Source organism: Scophthalmus maximus, chromosome 6 (genome assembly GCF_022379125.1).
Source record: "Scophthalmus maximus strain ysfricsl-2021 chromosome 6, ASM2237912v1, whole genome shotgun sequence".
Classification (NCBI taxonomy): Eukaryota; Metazoa; Chordata; class Actinopteri; order Pleuronectiformes; family Scophthalmidae; genus Scophthalmus; species Scophthalmus maximus.
In genome coordinates this window covers 9213306-9231835 of record NC_061520.1, presented here as the reverse complement: position 1 = coordinate 9231835, position 18530 = coordinate 9213306, and the positions used below count along the sequence as shown (strand labels likewise).

The following is an 18530-nucleotide window of genomic DNA, read 5'->3' as shown; positions in this document are numbered from 1 at the left end:
TTACAGTAAACACAGTCGCCAAGATTGCTGCGAGAATCATTCATTCATTTCAAGCTGTTGTAATGCCAACCTGCCATCCTCAAAGAGCATCAAAGTAATGTGGTAATAAGAATTCAATCTGTTTGTGGAAGTGTAATACAGCCGGGATATACAAGACAGGCACCCCAGCAATGTCTTGCATTTCAATGTGTGTCTTTGTGTGTGTGTGTGTGTGTGTGTGTGTGGTGTGTGTGCGTGTGCATGTGTGACACCGGTAGGGATTTTCCTGCCATCTTTATCATCACTTGAAGTCACCCCCCAGGCCAAATGGGTGTGGATTTTTCTTCTCTCTCTCCCTCTCTCTCTCTCTCTATGTGTGTGTGTGTGTGTGTGTGTGTGTGTGTGTGTGTGTGTGTGCATGCATGTGTGAATGTGTGTGAATGAGTGTGTTTATGACAGGGGCACACACAAACACCGCTGCATACACATATACTGAAATTGTACATGTTTCTGTACAAGCATGAATTACAATTTCAGTATATGTGTATGCAGCGGTGTGTGTGTGTGCATTAGCCTTGGCCCGAATATGCTTTAAATCTAAACAACGCTAACATTTGAATCAATGGGTTCTAATCTTCCTCCTGCAGGCCAGTCATTGTGTTAAAATGTCACTGATGAGAGGATCTCTATCAACCTGTTAACCTCAGCCGTTGGTGTGTATATTCATCCAGCTGATAAACATTTTATAGGTTGGATCATTTTCGCAGCTGCTCCAAAGCAGTGACAGTAATCGTCAGCTGCTTTTCACTTCGAGCTGAGGCGAAGCCAAAATGCATTTACTGGAGAGAAATAACCCATAGAGCATATTACTCTTGTTAGATCTGCAGCACTTGAAAATGCACTGGTGCGTTTAAGGCCGTCTGTTAGAACCATCAACGATGTCATTTGTTAATTTTCTGAGACAGGAAAATCACCATAAACCAGCAGATCAGTACCACAGAAGAAAAAAATTAAAGGCACATATTTTCAGAGGCTGGTGAGTTTTTTGGTGTGTGTGTGGGGGGGCTAATCATGGCAAAACTGTGGATTATGGAATTTATTCATTTTGGGAATAATTTCAGATTAAAATGGAAATGTTGCTGGCAAATCATCTAAAAACGTGACACGGACGCCTGTTCATCATGTTTCATCTTGGCAAACCCTTTTCTCCTGCAAGGCTTGGTTGAGCCCCAATGACAGATTTTGGGAAGCCTCGGTGCCTCTCAGTGGCAGAGGCACACACCTGAATGATGCAGCGTGCTGATCAGAATATTGATTGGGCGCTATACTTAGTTGGATCCTTGTCATTTAAGCCCTCCAGTCCTGTCTGGACAGTATTCTTAATGTGTGTGCGCGAAATGAGAAGTGTTACCCCAAGCGTTAACGAGCATGCACTGCATGGACAGGTGACAAAAAAAAAGAAAGAGCGGATGGTTAGAAATAACTTACCCCGAGGATGACAGTGTCTTCTCCTGGAAATATTGGGATGAACTTATCTCCGCGGATAATTTCGGACTTGTTCAGTGGACGAAATCGACACAACACCCTGATGTTGCACTCTGCATTGGCATCAGCCATTGTGACAAAAAAAAAAACCCCACAGTAGACGCGCGTCCAAAATAGAAAGATGAATTTATAAATGATTTGTTTTTAAAAATCCCTGTGCAGGTTTTTTTTTCCTTCCCGTAAACCACCGGGACGCAGGCTGGAACAATCGGCTATGCCCACATGCAAAGCGAGACTGGCAGGCGAGGCATTTGGAAGAATGGACTACTACGAGTTTTGGCAGAGACCACAGGCAAATTGACTGTAGACATGGAGCCTACAACTGACACAAAAAGACACCGCGTTTGAGAGTGCTTCTCGTTCAAAATTCCCCTTGGACCAAACTCGGGTACAGCGGAGCGGTGGAGAACAAATGCAGAGTTGTAAACGTGGAGTATACAGTCCACACTGGCTCGGCCGGCAGCGTCTGGATAGGCTGCAGACTGCTCGGAAGCATGCCTCCCTTCAGTGTCATCCCCGCTCTCTCAATGGGGGCGGGGCGTGGTAAACTCAAATCCTCTCTCTCATCAGCACCACTGGAGCAGGAGGACCGAGGAGCGGGGAGAGGAGCTCCGACTCTGCCTTTTATTCCGACTACCATAATTAAAATGTCTTTGACCTCCAAAGATTAACCAACTTGCAAAAGAAAAAGCTGAAATGCCAGCACCTGGTGAGATGTTGCCAGTAGTTGTGAGAGTTGATTAGAGCATCTTTCTTGTTTTTTTTTTTGTGTGTGTGGGTTTTTTTTAGGTCTGCACCAGACTAGTCGCCATGGAGATGCTGTTTTGCATGACTGGATATAGTCATGTGGGAACCAAAGTCTCCATTTTATTTAAATTTATTATATTAATATATCTGTCCTGTAGTTCTGCACTGCTGTAAAGTTAGAGAACCTGCAAAAGTGATTACAAAGGTGTGACTTGACTTTCATGAAACTGTCAAATGTATCTAAGATAAATTGAATATTTTTAACAGAGTGAATCATCTTATTAATCACCCATCTTTGGCCCATTGACTGAGTTGTTTGCTCGTGCCTTTAGCGCCACCGTGTGGCCACTCTGTTACAATTAGACCATGTAGATTATGAAAATAAATACAACATAATTTTGTTGTCGAAGAAAATAAGATAAATACGCCATGGTTACAACAATAACAATGTATTTAAAGGTAAAATCAGATAAATCGATGCTAAACAACAGAAAGGAGGCAGTAAATCCTACATGTCACATGAGCGCATGCGTCATATGATGCTCCACTTTCTCGGGGATGTTTGTTTTGTTGCTACTGGTTGCCCGTTCAATTCAATTCAATTCAATTTTATTTGTATAGCGCCATATCACAACATACATTGTCTCAAGGTACTTTACATAGTGAGGTAAATATTACAATATTACAGGGAAAACCCAACAAATCCCACAATGAGCAAAGCACTTGGCGACGGTTGAGCTCTCTCACAGTAACACGGAACACAGCACCGCCCCTCCGCCGGTGCCTTTCGGGAAACCGAACGCACACACTGTCAAATCAAGCTAGTGACCACATCAGCCTGGAGAGGGGAGAGTCCGCCGGCTGAGAGACTGCTGGCTCATCTACCGTTAGCTTCTGTCACAAGTCCATACAGTCTATCGATACGTTACACGTTTTATAGCACTACTTTCGTATTCTGTACTGATTCGGTGGTGTCGTCTTCGCCTCCCGCTGACAATGGCCGATCCTAAATACGCAAACTTGCCAGGAATCGTAAGTGGCTAATGCTAGCAGATAGGCTAGCTTAATTGCTATCAGGAGGCGCTAGCTCCACAACTGTGACAGCTAGCTTCGCTAACATCCCTGCTGTTCTCTTCTTATTGCTTCCACTTATTAAACAATTAATAACTATATATTCGCTAGTTACTGTCTTTTCTGGTGATGTGGTGCGGTGTGAAGCAAAGAGAAAGGTTTGACTTTGTTGAGTATGTGTTGTAGAACGGGCCGGGGCGTTGGCCAGGCTAACGACAATAAACGGCATGTCTGATGGTTTTTATGTTTTGTTTACCTAATTGTTTCCACAGGCCTTCAACGAGCCCGATGTTTACGAGACCGGCGACCTTCCAGAAGATGACCAGGCTCAGTTCGAGTCGGTGAGTGGACGTTTTTGTATTCACTGCATGTTGTTAGGGGCGTCAGACTTTTACTGAGCTAACATAACTAGCTAACAAATGTTGATACTTAATATTAGGATTAAACTCCTCATTTCTTCATTTTGGTCAGTGTGCGTTTTTCCTGCCACAAGTTAAATACCTAACCATGCAATTACTTGGCTCACTTTAACTGGTTGTGGGTGAGCAGTGCTTTATTGATGCATGCAAGTAATCCGATGTTCCTTACTGTAATTACTGAGCTGTTATTCTTGATATTTTAAGTGAGTGTCACTGCATTTATGTTGCTCTTACTAACTCTGTGGGATTCATTTTCAATAATCGTTGATTGAAATCCTATCACACAATCCCTGTCAATGCAAGGACGAAATGCAAACACACTAATGTGATCCGTGATCTCCTTGCATATAACAGATAGTGAATCATATCAGAATCCCGTCTTTGAATTATAGCAGACATAGATGCGAGACACTGAGTTACTTGACCACATTTGAAAATACAAACAGGACCGAGAACACCACCCGGAAAGACGAGCACAATTTCTGAGAAACCCCACACAGACACCTAAAGGATTAATAAAGGGTCTCTTCATCACAACAACCATTCTCTGTATAGGCAAAGCCAGGGTTCGTACCGGATTCTCCACCGCCGATTCGAACTATTCCACCATCACACAACTCGTGCACTATTTTTCAAACGTTCCTAGTAGCTAAACCTACTGCAGTCTAGTACAACAGCCCTGCAATCGATCCCTCATCCTGAAGGTGTTTCTGTTCGGTTTTTGTTGAAACTATGTTAAAAGAGGTGTCATTTCATTTTGGAGGTGGAAGAGGTATGACAAAAAATAGGAAGACACAATGTTTTGGCTGTTCCATACAAATTCATGTTTATCTTCCATTTGTTAGCATATGAGCATAACTGCTTATTTACATATGGACAGAGGTGTTTAAGGGGAAGATAAGATTACATTCCCCCCAAAGCACCAGAGTCTGCAACAAAATTTCTGTCATGATGGTGATTTTGTGATGCCTTAATAATCTCACTGTTACCATCATTAACACAACTTAAGTTCAGTTGATTTTTTTGACAGTTTTATTGGGAAGCGTTTTTTAAACAGTCAAGGGACACTGGTCGCACTATGCTTTATACATGTCTTGGCCTCTTACTGACCAGCTGAGTGAATCCTAATGGTATTTTCCCTTCTGTGTCCACATTCGTTCCCCCCATACCCTTGCCCATGTTTTGACTCCTCCCCACCCTTCCTTGGACCCCTAGTTTGTACAAGTAAGACTGGCACAATTGTTCTCTGTGAGCTTCATGCCATGCTTTTTATGCACGTTTTTTGTAAAATCTCATATCAACTTTTCCTACCTCCTTTGATTGGGAAGAAATTAAAGATTAATAGAGTGACTCTCATGTGCTCTGTAATTCATTGATTGTTGACTGTTTTGAAGTGCAGGAGATTGATTCTTTTCCTCCTATTTGTGTTGCTCGTTTAAACTTTTCAAGGGCATAATTATGTTGATGGGTCTTCAGCTGCACTTTTACTCCCTCTTTCATTCTGCTATGCTTTGATAAAGCAGTGAAGGCCCCAGTGTGTCTTTATGTTTTAGTCTCCTGACAGAGAAGTGATTTTTTATTTGTTTCAGAGATTTCCTTTGTTAACCTGTCATTGTTTTCTAACAAGTGCCTCCTGACTAACCACACTATTCTTACTAACTAACTGGACATTTTAAAGGCTTGTGTTTACAATGTGTGGTCTTTCAGGGACATTGCATATATCACACTGCTATTAATGAATATGATGATATACTGCATGATAATATGGTTATGACAAAATCTGAGTCAGAATCTGCATTCGACATTTAGTTAATATTTAACTAATATAGTTAATATAGAAATGTCAGATTGTTTCATTAGGTACTGGTGAGTCAAAGTATCATGATACAGACAGAAACATATTTTTAAAAAATGCAATAAGACAACAATTAATCATTGGCCATGATGATGGCTTTTCTATGTCCTACAGGTTTTCCTGCTAATTTACTCAGAAATTCAGTGTACACCGAAGCCAATGATGCACACAGTTACATTACCCAGTGTATACTGCATATTTTATGTAGGGATGCTTCTGATAAGTATCTGCATTATCTTATTAGGTGGATAAGTTATTGGCCAGATCTTTGTCATCACAAATTTTGTGTTTCCACTCTCACTCATGTTTGTTTAGTCACGGGTGAGCTGCAGACTCACTTTTTAGTGCCATAGTTTTTCCCAGCCTTGTGTTATTATACAGTAATGATAAGTCCTGTCTAGCGATGAACTGCGTGTTATTAAGTGCGATTTACGTCCATTTTTGGAATGTATTCAAATACACTTTGAACTCTCTTTTTGAATTTTCTTGAATTTCCTTTTTATGTGAGACATACAGTGCACTCCACGAGAGCATATGATAACTGCATTATAAATAATCAACAGAGAAAGTTAGTTGGTGGTGTTAATGGGGCATTATACCACCTTGAATTGGAGGGGAGAGATAAAAGAACTGTAGGCATCACGAGCTGTCTGAACAAAGTGTCTCCAGGGTTTAAGCAGAAAACTCTCAGAACACTGCTTTCTTTCTTATCTTCCCCCCGACCCTGGCCGACTGCTCCTGTTGTGTGCATGGCATGTGATAACCACATTAATCTGTGTTGTCTCTCTCTCTCTCCCCCCTACTTTTTTCTCTCCCTCTGCTCTTCCGTTACTTTCTCTAACTCTCTTTGGAAACCCAAGGAGCTGGTAAGAGCCTGACTAACACTCCTCCTCTTCCACCACCACCAACCCCTCTTCCTCCTCCCTCCTTCCCTTCATCTGTGTAACTTTGTTGTGTTCTGTGTGTCTTGTTGTTCTGTATTTTTTTTTTTCTGTGTGTGAGTCCGGACTCGTGCCATCTATCTATCTGTATGTGTCACTGGTGTTTTAATCCAATCCATAGGCTCTAGTTCATCATGATAGATCACATGGAAGTGTTGATCAAATGACAGTCTTGTGTATGCCCCAAATTCACTAATCAAAGAAGCATCATTTAGAAATGTGAATGTAGCGGCTTCTAGATTTTAGTTTTCCCTTTTTTCATTCATTTTAATACTTTTTTTGACCATAGCAGATTCATGCCGAATTATGTATGATTTCCATATTTCCATAATGACTCGCACGTTTCTGACACAATCAGGCCTTGACATGGCTGTAATATCTAATTTAGCTCATCTGTCTCTCGTCTCTAAATTATATTGAAATCATCTGGTGCCACAAATAATGGCTGTGAGTCTCCTGCATATTTTCATGATTTATGGCTTCAATGACTTTTCATTTCTGTGGGTATCTGACCTATGTGTGCGATAATACACCCATGGACTCAAACACATAATTCAGTATCTCTGATACCATATCTCCACGGCAATGATCAAGTTTAAGTTTTCCTCCCGGATCTTACCTCATCCGCCAACATATTTCAAGTCCGCCTTGGGCTTTGAGACCTTTTGCTCATTGTGAAATGTTTGCTGTCTCATCAGTCCTTTCTGATTTTGTTCACACTGGTCTGACACTGTTTCCTGTTGTTGTCCAACAACAGGAGGAGCTCTGCAGTGACAGCGTAGAGAGGATCGTGGTCAACCCCAACGCTGCCTATGACAAGTTCAAAGACAAGCATGTCACCACGAAGGGACTTGGTCAGTTTGTGCTGGATGAAAAATAATTTTTTTAACTTATCAATGCATGTTAACTTATTAACTGAAGGACTTGATACTGATTCCATTCTGCTGCTTTGTTTGTTTTTCTGGATTTCTCTCACATCCCTTTTGTCTCCTTTTCGCAGACTTCTCAGACAGAATCAGTAAAAGTAGAAGAGTGGGCTATGAATCGGGAGAATTTGAAATTGTGAGTATATTTTATTCAGCAGAAATCAGCTTTTTTTTCTTTTAGGTGTTCCATTTTTATGGTAACAACAACACCACGATTTTCATTTCATTTGCTAAATGTGTTTTCTGATAAGGAGTCTGAGACTCTGTGCTTGACTCACTTTGCTGTTGTGTAATATTCATACCTTTTTATTTCTCAATGCTCTCTCCTCTCATCGTTGTTAAGCTCGGAGAGGGCTGTGGAGTGAAAGAGACACCCCAGCAGAAGTACCAGCGTCTGGTGAATGAGATCCAGGAACTCACGCAGGAGGTGGATACCATCCAGGTAAACTGTTAGCAAGACACACACAAGCACACTTCTGCCTCACCCATAAGACTTGACTAGGGACGGTTTACACTGATTATCCAGCCTTTATCTTGTTGCCTGTACCTTTTCTCGAGTGGTTTCAGAGATGTTATATTTATGTCCAGTGTCTACTGATGCACAGGAGAGTAGGAATGTCCTGGTACGAGAAATATGGTCTATAATTCTATAATTCTCTCTACCAAGTTCGATACCGAGGCGAAAAAAATAGAACCAATCACACAGTGACAGACCAACAATATGAAAATATTCATTTAAAAATTGAAAATTATATTTTGACAAGCTGAACTTAACGTTGTGTGCTATCACGACATTGGCCTGAACAAGACAACTTTAGCCTTTGTGAACGTTGAGATTGCAGATGCCAACTGTCTTAATTTGCAGATAGTTACAGTAACATTTCAGGACATCTTCATGACTAGCTGTTAATATAAAGTTACTCACCCTGATTACTGTCTTGGAGGTGCTTAGATATGTCTCCATACACGACTCTTGTGCTTTTAGTTTTTTCCACAAGTTGCTGCAGACCTGTTGCCGCAACCACATTTGCCGCCGCCTTTCCACATGTTGTGGTTTACCGTGTCTGCCCTCCTCCATCTTGTTCCGCTTGTGTTTGACATCAGCGTAGAACATTCTAATAGAGTTTTAGATGGTTTCTCTCCATTACTGTCAGCATCTACGGTACCTACGATACCGTAAAATAAAAGTGTCTTTTTGAGAATTTGTGCATTAGGTTGGTACCCAAGTACTGCCAACACCTCTACCAAAAATTCATTCCACAAAATGAGTTTTGTGCAAGGAATTGCAATTTAGACGTGGGGAAAAAAGAAAAAAAAACACGACCCAGAAATGAATAAACTTTGCGTGTCATTATCCCGAATGCACACAGAGCAGGGTCTGTCAACACCAACTTCCAGTACAACCCTTGAATCGGCTGTTTTACCGACAGTATCTGCAGTGGTTATGAGCTCATGCAGGTCACACTGACAGAATGAGCTGCCTCACTGTGGAAACAAGCTGCTTTTCTGCTACAGCCTCTAAATTTAGACTCATGAAAGTCTTCCTTGGGGCAATTGACATGCTCCAAGCGATGTATTCAAATCCACTGGGGAAGCTGGCGTGAATGTTGAAGTCAAAGGCTGCATGCTTGGATGAGAACATACTGTAATTCACTTGCACAACCACAATGACTGAGAGTGGCATAGTTTGAGGTAACTTATTGGTCAGGCATCAGTGAAAATGTCCTTTGTCATACTTGTATTAATGGCAAATCTGGGGTTTTTTCAACCAGTTTGTCCTCATTATTGTGGCCGTTCTGACTACGGTCACCGGAAGCTTTCAAACGAGCTGTAAAAGCAGTGAATTTGGGGAAGAGCTGGATTTTTAAGAGATAATTTAAGTTGTTGTGTTTTTTTTCCCTGCTGGATTTTCATTGTACTTTGGTACTTTGGCCAATATGATACTAGTACAATATGAACTTCATTTAATTGCTTTCTCTGTGGAATTAGACATTTTTTAAGTTGAACTTGTTGAAATCAGCTCCCTGTTCAAAATAAACTTAAAATTTACATAAAAAATTCCAAACACTTTGTCTCTGAGTCCAAACAGAAATAAATAAAGCGAGACATTAGCTGGATTAGTTATTTAGTGTGGTTAGTAGTTTCCCTTTGCAGTTGTAATTGTGAGAATGTGTCGTTCAGGCCAACGTATAAATACTGGAATTCCCCCTTAATTCTGTCACATGTGAAAACAACAAAACAAACATCTGCAGTTTAATCAACCACTGCATTAAAAAACAAAAAAAACCAACCTCAATGTTGTTGAGTTACCTCAGTGTCCTTCGTCTTACAGGCTGCCACAAAGGAAAGCAACGCAGAGGAGCGCCTGACCCCGGTGGTGCTGGCTCAGCAGGCCGCCCAGCTCAAACAGCAGCTGGTTTCTGCCCATCTCGACTCACTGCTGGGACCACAGGCGCACATCAACCTGGCCGACCCAGACGGAGCACTGACAAGGTGAGCTGAAAGGAGGGTGACAAGGTGATGAAGAACAACACATTTGAAATCTGAAAAGTTGATGCTACAACCTATCAGACCCCGTTGAAACGATGAGCTACTTGGCAGGGACTGTATGAAGAGACGTAGTGGAAATCGAGAAGTTTGAAGAAACGGTGTGAGTCCGTAAGAGAGAAGAGCAGGGGAATTCATTTCACCGAGCCCTGGACTACAACCCTGATAAAAGGAGGGAGAAGGAGATCAGGAAAAGGCAGTACAGCTGGTATCAGTTGCCCACATAAACCCTGCCAATCTCAGCGTAGCGCTTCCTGAGGAGCATAGGAAGTGATGAACAGATGATTAAGGAAGGGAGAAAGAAACTGCAGAAGGTGAGGGATTAAGTGAGAGTCGGCATAGAGAGACTGGAAACCTGTCAGAACACAAGTGTTGTAAAAAGATCACCTTGACCATGCACTTCACTATCAACCCTGAAAAGACCGGAGGCAAGAGAGAGGGAGGGGGCACAGACACGGCAGCACAGGGGGCCAGATAACAATATTGAACATATAATCCTTTTTTTTTTGCTCCCTTTTTCGTTCCTTCCCGCAGGCGTCTGCTCACCCAGCTGGAGGTGGCCAAGGGCAGCCGCGGCAGCACCGCGGGAGACGGCAAGCCGGCGGCATCGGCCAAGGGCCCAGACGGAGTGGTACTCTATGAGCTGCACAGCAGACCGGAGCAGGAGAAATTCAATGAGTCTGCCAAGGTAAAGTAGGGTGGTGGAGGCGGCTTAGACTGAGATGAATTCACTCATAAAACGAGCATATGTTTCAGTGCATTGATCTCCTTGACATGTATGTGTTTACATTGTCTTGAGAGGAATGTCAGAATATTTAATGGCAATAAATTATGCAAAAGGGAGAGAGAGAGCTGTGTGCATGGATTGTTGTGTGAGCGTGTCTTGTGTCTTGTAGGATGCTGTTGTCACAGTGCAACCATGTGTTGCTGTTATTCGTTCCTTGCAGATGGCGGAATTGGAGAAGCGTCTTGCTGAGCTGGAAATCTCTGTTGGCTCCGGATCAGACAAGCAGGTACACGACGAGTCACACTCAGTCTTTTCTCTCTCACACTCACACACACACACACACATCTTCACACATTGTCTCATTCACACTAAATCTGTTTACCTCCTGTTCTCTTTCACTCACACACCAGCAGAATTTCCATGCTTCCGAAACGAAAAGAAAATCTTCCACTTGATTTATGTAAAAGATGAGGCTGGTTTCATCTCCCCCTAACAAAGTGTCATTTTTTCACCTCTTTGTGTTTCTGTTGCAGGGACCACTGAGCACTGGTGTACAAGGAGCCAGTTTGATGGTAAGAGGTCGTCTACTTTCTTCGTAGCACCTGGTGGAATCTGTATTCTGTAGTTTTACCTTTGTGTATCTGATGTGCAGCCAGAGAACTGACTCACACTTCAAACGGGACATTGGCTCCTCCAGGTTTGTTCATTGCTGCTCACATATAATATGTGTGTGTGTCTGTGTGTGTTTGTGTGTGTTGTTTTTATCAGGACACTATAGAACTCCTGCAGGCGAGAGTCAGTGCACTGGACTCTTCCACTCTGGATCAAGTGGAGGCAAGACTGCAGGTAACTAATTCCTGCTCATCGTGCTTGGTTAGGGAAAAGGAAGGGGGCTTTGGATATTAACAGATGGTCTGTTATGATTTAATTACAACCTTATTTGTACAGTAGATTTCCCATGAATGCCTTTTGTTTTGAAGGAATGAATTATTTCAGGGGGATCTGTTTGTTTTGCTGTCTTATGGAGGTTTCAATGAGAAGCTCAATTGAATTTTATTTAGTACAGAGATTAGTCTGGGATGTACCAAACAGGGGAAAACAGCTAGCCAAGCTCTGGCTAAGGTGATGCCCAGCAAATCCAAGGCCAACTTTTATACGAGTTGTATCTTGTGTATCTAACAAATGTAAAAAACAGAAAACTTTTTTTTTTATCAGCCGTTCATACTGCATGTGTTTGTATCTACTGTAACTTTCTCGTTAAAAAAGGATAAAAAAGGTAATCAAGGATGTTTGGGGGTTGTTGGAAAGTATATTTCTGTTGGTGAGTTTTAATAAATGTTTTTTTTTTCTTAACTCCCATTAAGAGTGTCCTCGGGAAGATGAACGAGATCGCAAAACACAAGGGGGCAATTGAGGATGCTGATACACAAAACAAGGTTAGTTTTCCCTGTGCGTCCATGAAAACTAAATGCCATATAAATCTCAGATGCTCCGTAAAATCGATGAAAACGGGCAAGTCCCCCACACTTTCAGGTGAAAGACACTCCAGGCAGATTCCTGCCATCATGAAGCCGAGATGTTTTGGTCAGAAGTGGTATAATATATCCATTAATATTGTTGCGTCACAGGAAATAATCCTCCTGGTTCTCTCTTTTAAAGATTTTCATTTTCAGAATTGATAAAGTCTAGCCCGTGGCAGCCAGACTAAATAATGACGAGTACCAGCGTAGATTCAATGTGAATTTCGTGCCGTTTTTAACAAACGGCTAACACAGACATACCAACATTTAATCATCAGGCACTACGAATGTCAGATCCAGCTGTGGGGTGTGCATGTCATCCAGGGTCATGTTTTCATGAGTCTGTTGTAGGCATCAACTCTCGTATAGTGTTTTACCCTCAATAGACCAGTAGAGGGCAGGTTGTTTTAGCTATATTATCATTATTGTGATACACAAAGTACTTCAGTGTTTATTTTCATTATTGTAGATAGACAGATGTAATTTTATTGATTCCAAACTGGGAAATAGTTACAGCAGCACGGTATCAGGCAACACAACATACAAATGTAAACAAATATAAGAAATCCAAATAGAAAAACTGCTAAACTAGTAAGTGTGAAATAACCTGCTGTTCTGGGCTTTGAGAAATACTGTAATTATGATTTACTTTTAAGAAGAATTGAAATGGTACAAAAAGCCGTAGCTCCATCATGGAGTCGAGTTTGAATGTAGGTGTCGATGTTGATCTTTATGTGGATGCAGATAGACATGTAGTCTACATGGCACAATCACCACAGTAACACTGTGTTGATAATATACTGAGTTGCAGGAAAACATTCATCACTGTCCATTTTTATATCTTGTTTATAGATCAGTGATTATTTCACTTGTCAATCCTTTGGCCTTTTAGCTGCAGAGCTTTATGTTGGTATTAAATGTGTGTGTGTTTACATGTCAGGTGTCGCAGCTCTATGACGTGGTGCAGAAGTGGGATGCCATGTCCACTTCTATACCCCAGGTGGTGCAGAGGCTTGTCGCTGTCAAGGAGTTGCATGAGCAAGGTAACGCACAGCAACTGGAACTGGTTTATTGGGTTTTTAGCTCAAAATACTTTTTTGTCGTCGTGAGACAATATTATTTGTTGTCACATAACTAAACAAAAAATAATTACAAGAATGTCCTGGTGTTGAGAAAATTGGTTTTTCATATTGCAAATATTGTGATAATGTTGCTCCATTGGGTCGGTTTATTTTCACCCCAGTCAGGAAACGTGGATAATTTATGTTCTACGCTTTTATGTGAGCGGAGAAGAACCTTGGAATGACACCCATGAGAGTTCAAGGGGAGGATGTATGTAGGTTAGTGGGGGGCAGGGGAGTGGCATTAATGATTCAAACTATGTAGGATAAAGAAACTGAACATAACAGGGTGTGAACCCGGATCAGCTTTCAGGCAGCAACTGTGCTGGATTTTATACATGGTTACAAAGATTTACATCCGCAATGGGAACGTGTGCGTGCGTGTGTGTGCGTGTGTGCGCGCATGTGTGTGTGTGCGTGTGCATGCGTGTGACGAAATATGAAAACTAAGCGAAAATGGAATTCAAATGGATAACGGAATTAGCCTAAACCGTGCCATTCTATTATCACAGAGGGCAAGAAATCAGTGAAAAGGGAGACAGAAAATGCTAATAGAATTAGACTAATTCTTTCAGCACTGTTCAACTCCCCCCTGGGGAGAAAGAGATGCATGATGTTAGATATCACATCATCATCTCTTTGTTATTAAGCACATGAAAGCAGAACCTTGGCATTAATGGATCATATTGATCATTTTTTTCTGAGAGCTGAAGCGGCTCATTTATCATCCCGCCTCTGTCTGCGGTGATCTGTCACAGTCTACAGCCGAAAGTATCCTTCGCTCAATGAGGTTTTAGCTGCACTGATTTCATCTTTCTTTACCGATGAAGGCAAACGAGTAAATACTCGGCTTAATCTTTCAGGCAAGTCCTTTATCAGTCTCAGATTGAACTTGTTTCTCGCCTGTTTCGTAGCCATGCAGTTTGGCCAGCTGCTGACCCACCTGGACACCACTCAGCAGATGATCAACAACTCTCTGAAGGACAATAACACTCTGCTGACACAGGTAAGGACCTCAAGCTCGACTGAACAACGGGAGACGAGATACTGTAAATCCATTGTAATGCTGTTCCCATCGTCTCCCCCGAGACAGAGGATGCCACAGAAGAGTGTGGGACTCGCAATGTGCTCGACAGGCACACTTGTCTGTAGCTTGCTGTAGCTAGTCACCTGTCAGAGATCCCTGTATCATCCTCAATGCATATGCAGAAACGTACAAAAATACTATTCCCTCGTCTGCTTGACAAGCCCCAGCCTTTGTCCATCAGACACGCCTACAAAATGACATATGAACGATAGTCAACCTAACTTCTGGAGACAATGACCAGTAAGAGGATATACATTTATTACTGTTCTGAGAGAGATGTCATTATATTTGACGAGTAATTTTGGTCAAGCACTGCTTGCCCTGACGCCACACCACTGGCCTAAACTGCATCTTTTAAGTGAACATCTTGCTCGATCCCTGACGTTGCTTCTTGTCAACAGAAGTTTTTTTTTTTTTTTTTTACAGAAGTGAAAATGTTGAAACTATTTGATAAACTCAGCCACTTGGCAAAAGCCTCTATTGTATGTGGAATAAATGAGTCTAAGAAGCGTCTTACAATACACTTCAGAGTGCGGCGAAGGCGGCTTTTCATGGTCCAAGGTGACAATGTGAGAAAGTGCAGCTTCCTTTCAGGAGGACAGAGTCTCGTCTGGAGTCAACAATTAACCTGAGCGTCCACAGTCGAAAGCTCCTGCCCAGACGGACAAAGCGGTGCCTTGTCGAATGAAACCTTTATTTTTGATGAGCTTTGTTGAAGTTTGAAATTTCATGAGTGTCCCATTGTGTCCTGAAAGTTGCCAACGGCCGTAGAGAGTTACTGAATCTGACGTCAGAAAACACAGTTTCTTATTCAGCAAGTCGTAGTTATTCTGTCGCCTCTTGCAACTTCATTTCCTTTGTAATGACGACTTTCAATAACATATTCAGAATTAAACCCATTATAATTGAACTTGTATTTCCTAAGACACATTTGGGTAAAACATATTTAATATAGATAGAATATAAAATGCTGCATGTAATAATTGTTTCTATCATCAGTTAATCTGTCCGTGACATGTAAAAAGTGATGTCTTCGAATGTTGTTTCGTCCAGCCCAATTTACAAAAGCCATGATATCTACAATGATGGGAAAGCAGTGAATGTTTTATCTTTGATAAAACAGAATGAAAATGGTTGATAAGATATTGCGTTCAAAAAATATTGTAATTTCTCATTCATTTATTCATTTTAGATTTAGAAATCTGGTAACCTCTTGTGTCAGCACCTCTCACTAACCCTCTCTCTACACTTTTACACCACCTTTCTCCTCCGACCCTAATCCTCTCTCTCTTCCATCTCTGTCACTTCTCACCTAACTGTTTATCTTTCTTCTCTTCCTCCTCAAGGTCCAGCAGACAATGAAGGAAAACCTGGGGGCTATAGAAGAGAACTTTGGTTCACTAGATGAGCGGATGAAGAAGCTCTCCAAATAAGCGCTGGCAGAGTTTGGGTCGGTCCAGGAGAGAGAAGAACACGGACAAATTAATATCTGGCTAGAGACGCACCGAGAGGGGACCGGGGTTTTAACACTGTCCCGTTCTCGATCTCTACTCATGCCTCTGCCTTTTTTCTCACAAAGTGGAATATTAGAACGCTGGAAAAAGACGAAATAACAAAAAAAAAGGAGACAAAATGTTCTTGTCCACCCTCCTTTCCTCTCCTCTTCCTTTTCTCTTGCATCAGATTGATATCAGCTGAAAACACATTTCTCCACTTCCCTCTGATTGCAGTCCCCTGCTTATCGACTTTTAGACTGGATTGTTTTTATAATTCTTAGTATTAAAACATAAGAAATTCTGTCATTCCTTTGGAACGTCATACTATTACTAGATTTGTACTGTATACGTTGGTCAGATGAAATGGTTCACAGTGATGTTGGGTTGATAGGTGACACATTTAACATGCTGTCAACTATGTAAAAAAAAAAATGGAAAAACTCAATCAAGATCAGTTGTTCTATACAGTGGTAGCAGAAGTGTCAGGGCCATGTCACGGAAGAAAAGCTTGTAAATATGCTTGTGTACCTTTTTTTTTCTTTTCTTTTTTTCTTCTTCACACTCAGTCGCCTGTAACTATAATATTATGACTGAGACCAGATGCCACAGACCAACTTTTAATCTGCTTCGTCATTGCCTCCCAGTCAACTGTACTGCTCATCTGTGGCCATGGAAACCGATCAATAAACGAAACAAAGTGCGATAAGCTCGGCTCATGTTATTTCATGTTTTGATAATGACAACGTTGTTCACATAGCCGCTGACCTCGCTCTTGAATCGGTTGGAAGGAAAATATAAAAGTTAAAATACCATCACAACTTTAAAGTATTAATCTTACCAAGTTTCTTTCTCCCCTTTTCTTGAGCATGTAGCCATGTTGTGCCAAATTCTGGAACATTATGGAAAAATAAATTACATTTTTATTTGGCCTTTCCCTTTCTGGTAGTACAAGACAATCTTAACTCACAAAAAACAAAACTTCAAAATGTGGGAAAAAAATAAGACAAAAATATTAATAAAAAAATACCAAATTGAGATATCACATACACTGTTACATATCAATTAATTGACTTAATAAAGAACATTGTCCTTCTCCAGATAACTGGCAAATTTATGTTTCATAAGTAAACGATCAACTCTGTCTTCCAGCATCATCCCTACTTAGGAAATCAATATTTTGTTTTAACCTTACGAAGCAGAGCATCACACAGTGAAGTAATAATGATAAAGAGTAGCAAAGCAACATACTAACTTTGCATCGTAAAAATATATTAGAATATAGTCAAATTCCTGGTTGTGATACATGTGAAACTATTTCATACACTGACAAATTTAAAATATTTGCTGTCTCAATTGAATTCTTACCTTTTGATCATGTAGATATTAAAAATCTTTAAAAAAAAATCTTTAATATAAATAATTGTTATGCCTGTTAATGAACAGCAGGTGTCAGCATAGTATGTAATAAAACAGGGCCAAACACAGGTAGTCCGCTTACAGTAGACATGAGTGTTGTGAACTATTCTGCATGCTGTTATACTTTGAAAGAATCCCCCTGTAGAAATATTATCACACCCTTAAAATGTCACATTCATAACAATCAAGTTTGTATTTACAAAGAATAATAACTTTACGTTCCACACTCACTTCGTTGTAAGTGGACGAACAATATAATAAATGGGGAGGAAAGAAAACTTGCCAAACTTGATGGTCCTTTCTTCCTTTGTTGTATAACCCTCCGCGCCTCTCCACCGCCAGCTCTATAATAAAGGCATAAAAATGTCCCAGAAATATATATTTTGTTTACAATAAGAATTTACAAACCTGACAGGACCATAGAAAAATGAAATCAAATGCTTTTGTTTCTTTTTGTAAACACACCTACAAGAAACAATAAAGCGTCCAGGTCAATAAGATCGAGTCAGTGGTTTTACTCGTGTCGGGACTAATCTGACGCGTGATTTAAACCGCAGCCACCAGGCGTGTTTGCTGTCAGGTGATGGTATTCGTGTCGCCAGGCAGACAGATAACGAACCTCAGGGTCAGGATCAGGTGCCCTCGGATGAGTCATCCAGGCACAGCAGCTCCTCAGAGTTACTGTAAGTAAATTATGCAACAAGCTGCCACAAGTGGATTAATAGTTAACAGGGATTCAAAGAGTCAAAGGCAGAAAAAGGCCAGTCAAAGGTTGGTTTCTGGACGGTCGACACAGATTGGGTTGACGGCCCCCTTTGGCTGGATAGAAACATTTTTTCCACATGTCTGCCACTGGATAATTTAGCTGACTTGGATTTGATTTGATTTTTTACAGATTTTCTGCTGCACTCTTTCAGCGTGTAGCTTCATCTCATTGCCCCGTGTCACATCTCTCTTCAATTCCAGAGTGAATTCAATTGTGATTGTGAACTTTCCTTCCGTTTCCCCTACACTTGTGGGTGAGCTGGAGAACCCGCCTGCTCGGACCTGACACATCAAGTGTGGCTTACAGGGAATTAGATCCAGAGCTCCGACTTAGAAGGGGAATGCCCCAGATGAGCACAGAGACATAC

At 41.2% G+C, this 18530-nt stretch overlaps 2 protein-coding genes across 6 annotated transcripts in view; one reads left to right on the top strand and one right to left on the bottom strand.

Moving 5' to 3' along the window:
* kif5ab (kinesin family member 5A, b) overlaps positions 1-1993 on the bottom strand; it is a 57074-nt gene extending 55081 nt beyond the window's left edge. For both annotated transcript variants that reach the window (XM_035632601.2, XM_035632602.2), the window contains exon 1: positions 1468-1993. In XM_035632601.2, the coding sequence (XP_035488494.2) occupies positions 1468-1596 (129 nt within the window). In that variant the 5' untranslated portion in view covers positions 1597-1993. The remainder of the gene's footprint in view (positions 1-1467) is intronic.
* Positions 1994-3087: 1094 nt separating this feature from the next.
* Positions 3088-16687, top strand: dctn2 (dynactin 2 (p50)). 4 transcript variants are annotated; one of them, XM_035631963.2, is made up of 16 exons: positions 3088-3303; positions 3615-3683; positions 4977-4985; positions 6477-6482; positions 7315-7411; positions 7558-7619; positions 7827-7925; positions 9816-9976; positions 10565-10718; positions 10978-11043; positions 11291-11329; positions 11526-11603; positions 12122-12193; positions 13218-13320; positions 14313-14404; positions 15832-16687. In XM_035631963.2, exons 1-16 carry the CDS (start codon positions 3268-3270, stop codon positions 15916-15918), a joined length of 1230 nt encoding a protein of 409 aa, XP_035487856.1. In that variant the 5' UTR covers positions 3088-3267; the 3' UTR covers positions 15919-16687. The 4 variants fall into 4 exon arrangements, with proteins under 4 accessions (XP_035487856.1, XP_035487858.1, XP_035487857.1 ...); XM_035631965.2 differs by lacking the exon at positions 4977-4985; XM_035631964.2 differs by lacking the exon at positions 6477-6482.
* Positions 16688-18530: the final 1843 nt, after the last annotated feature.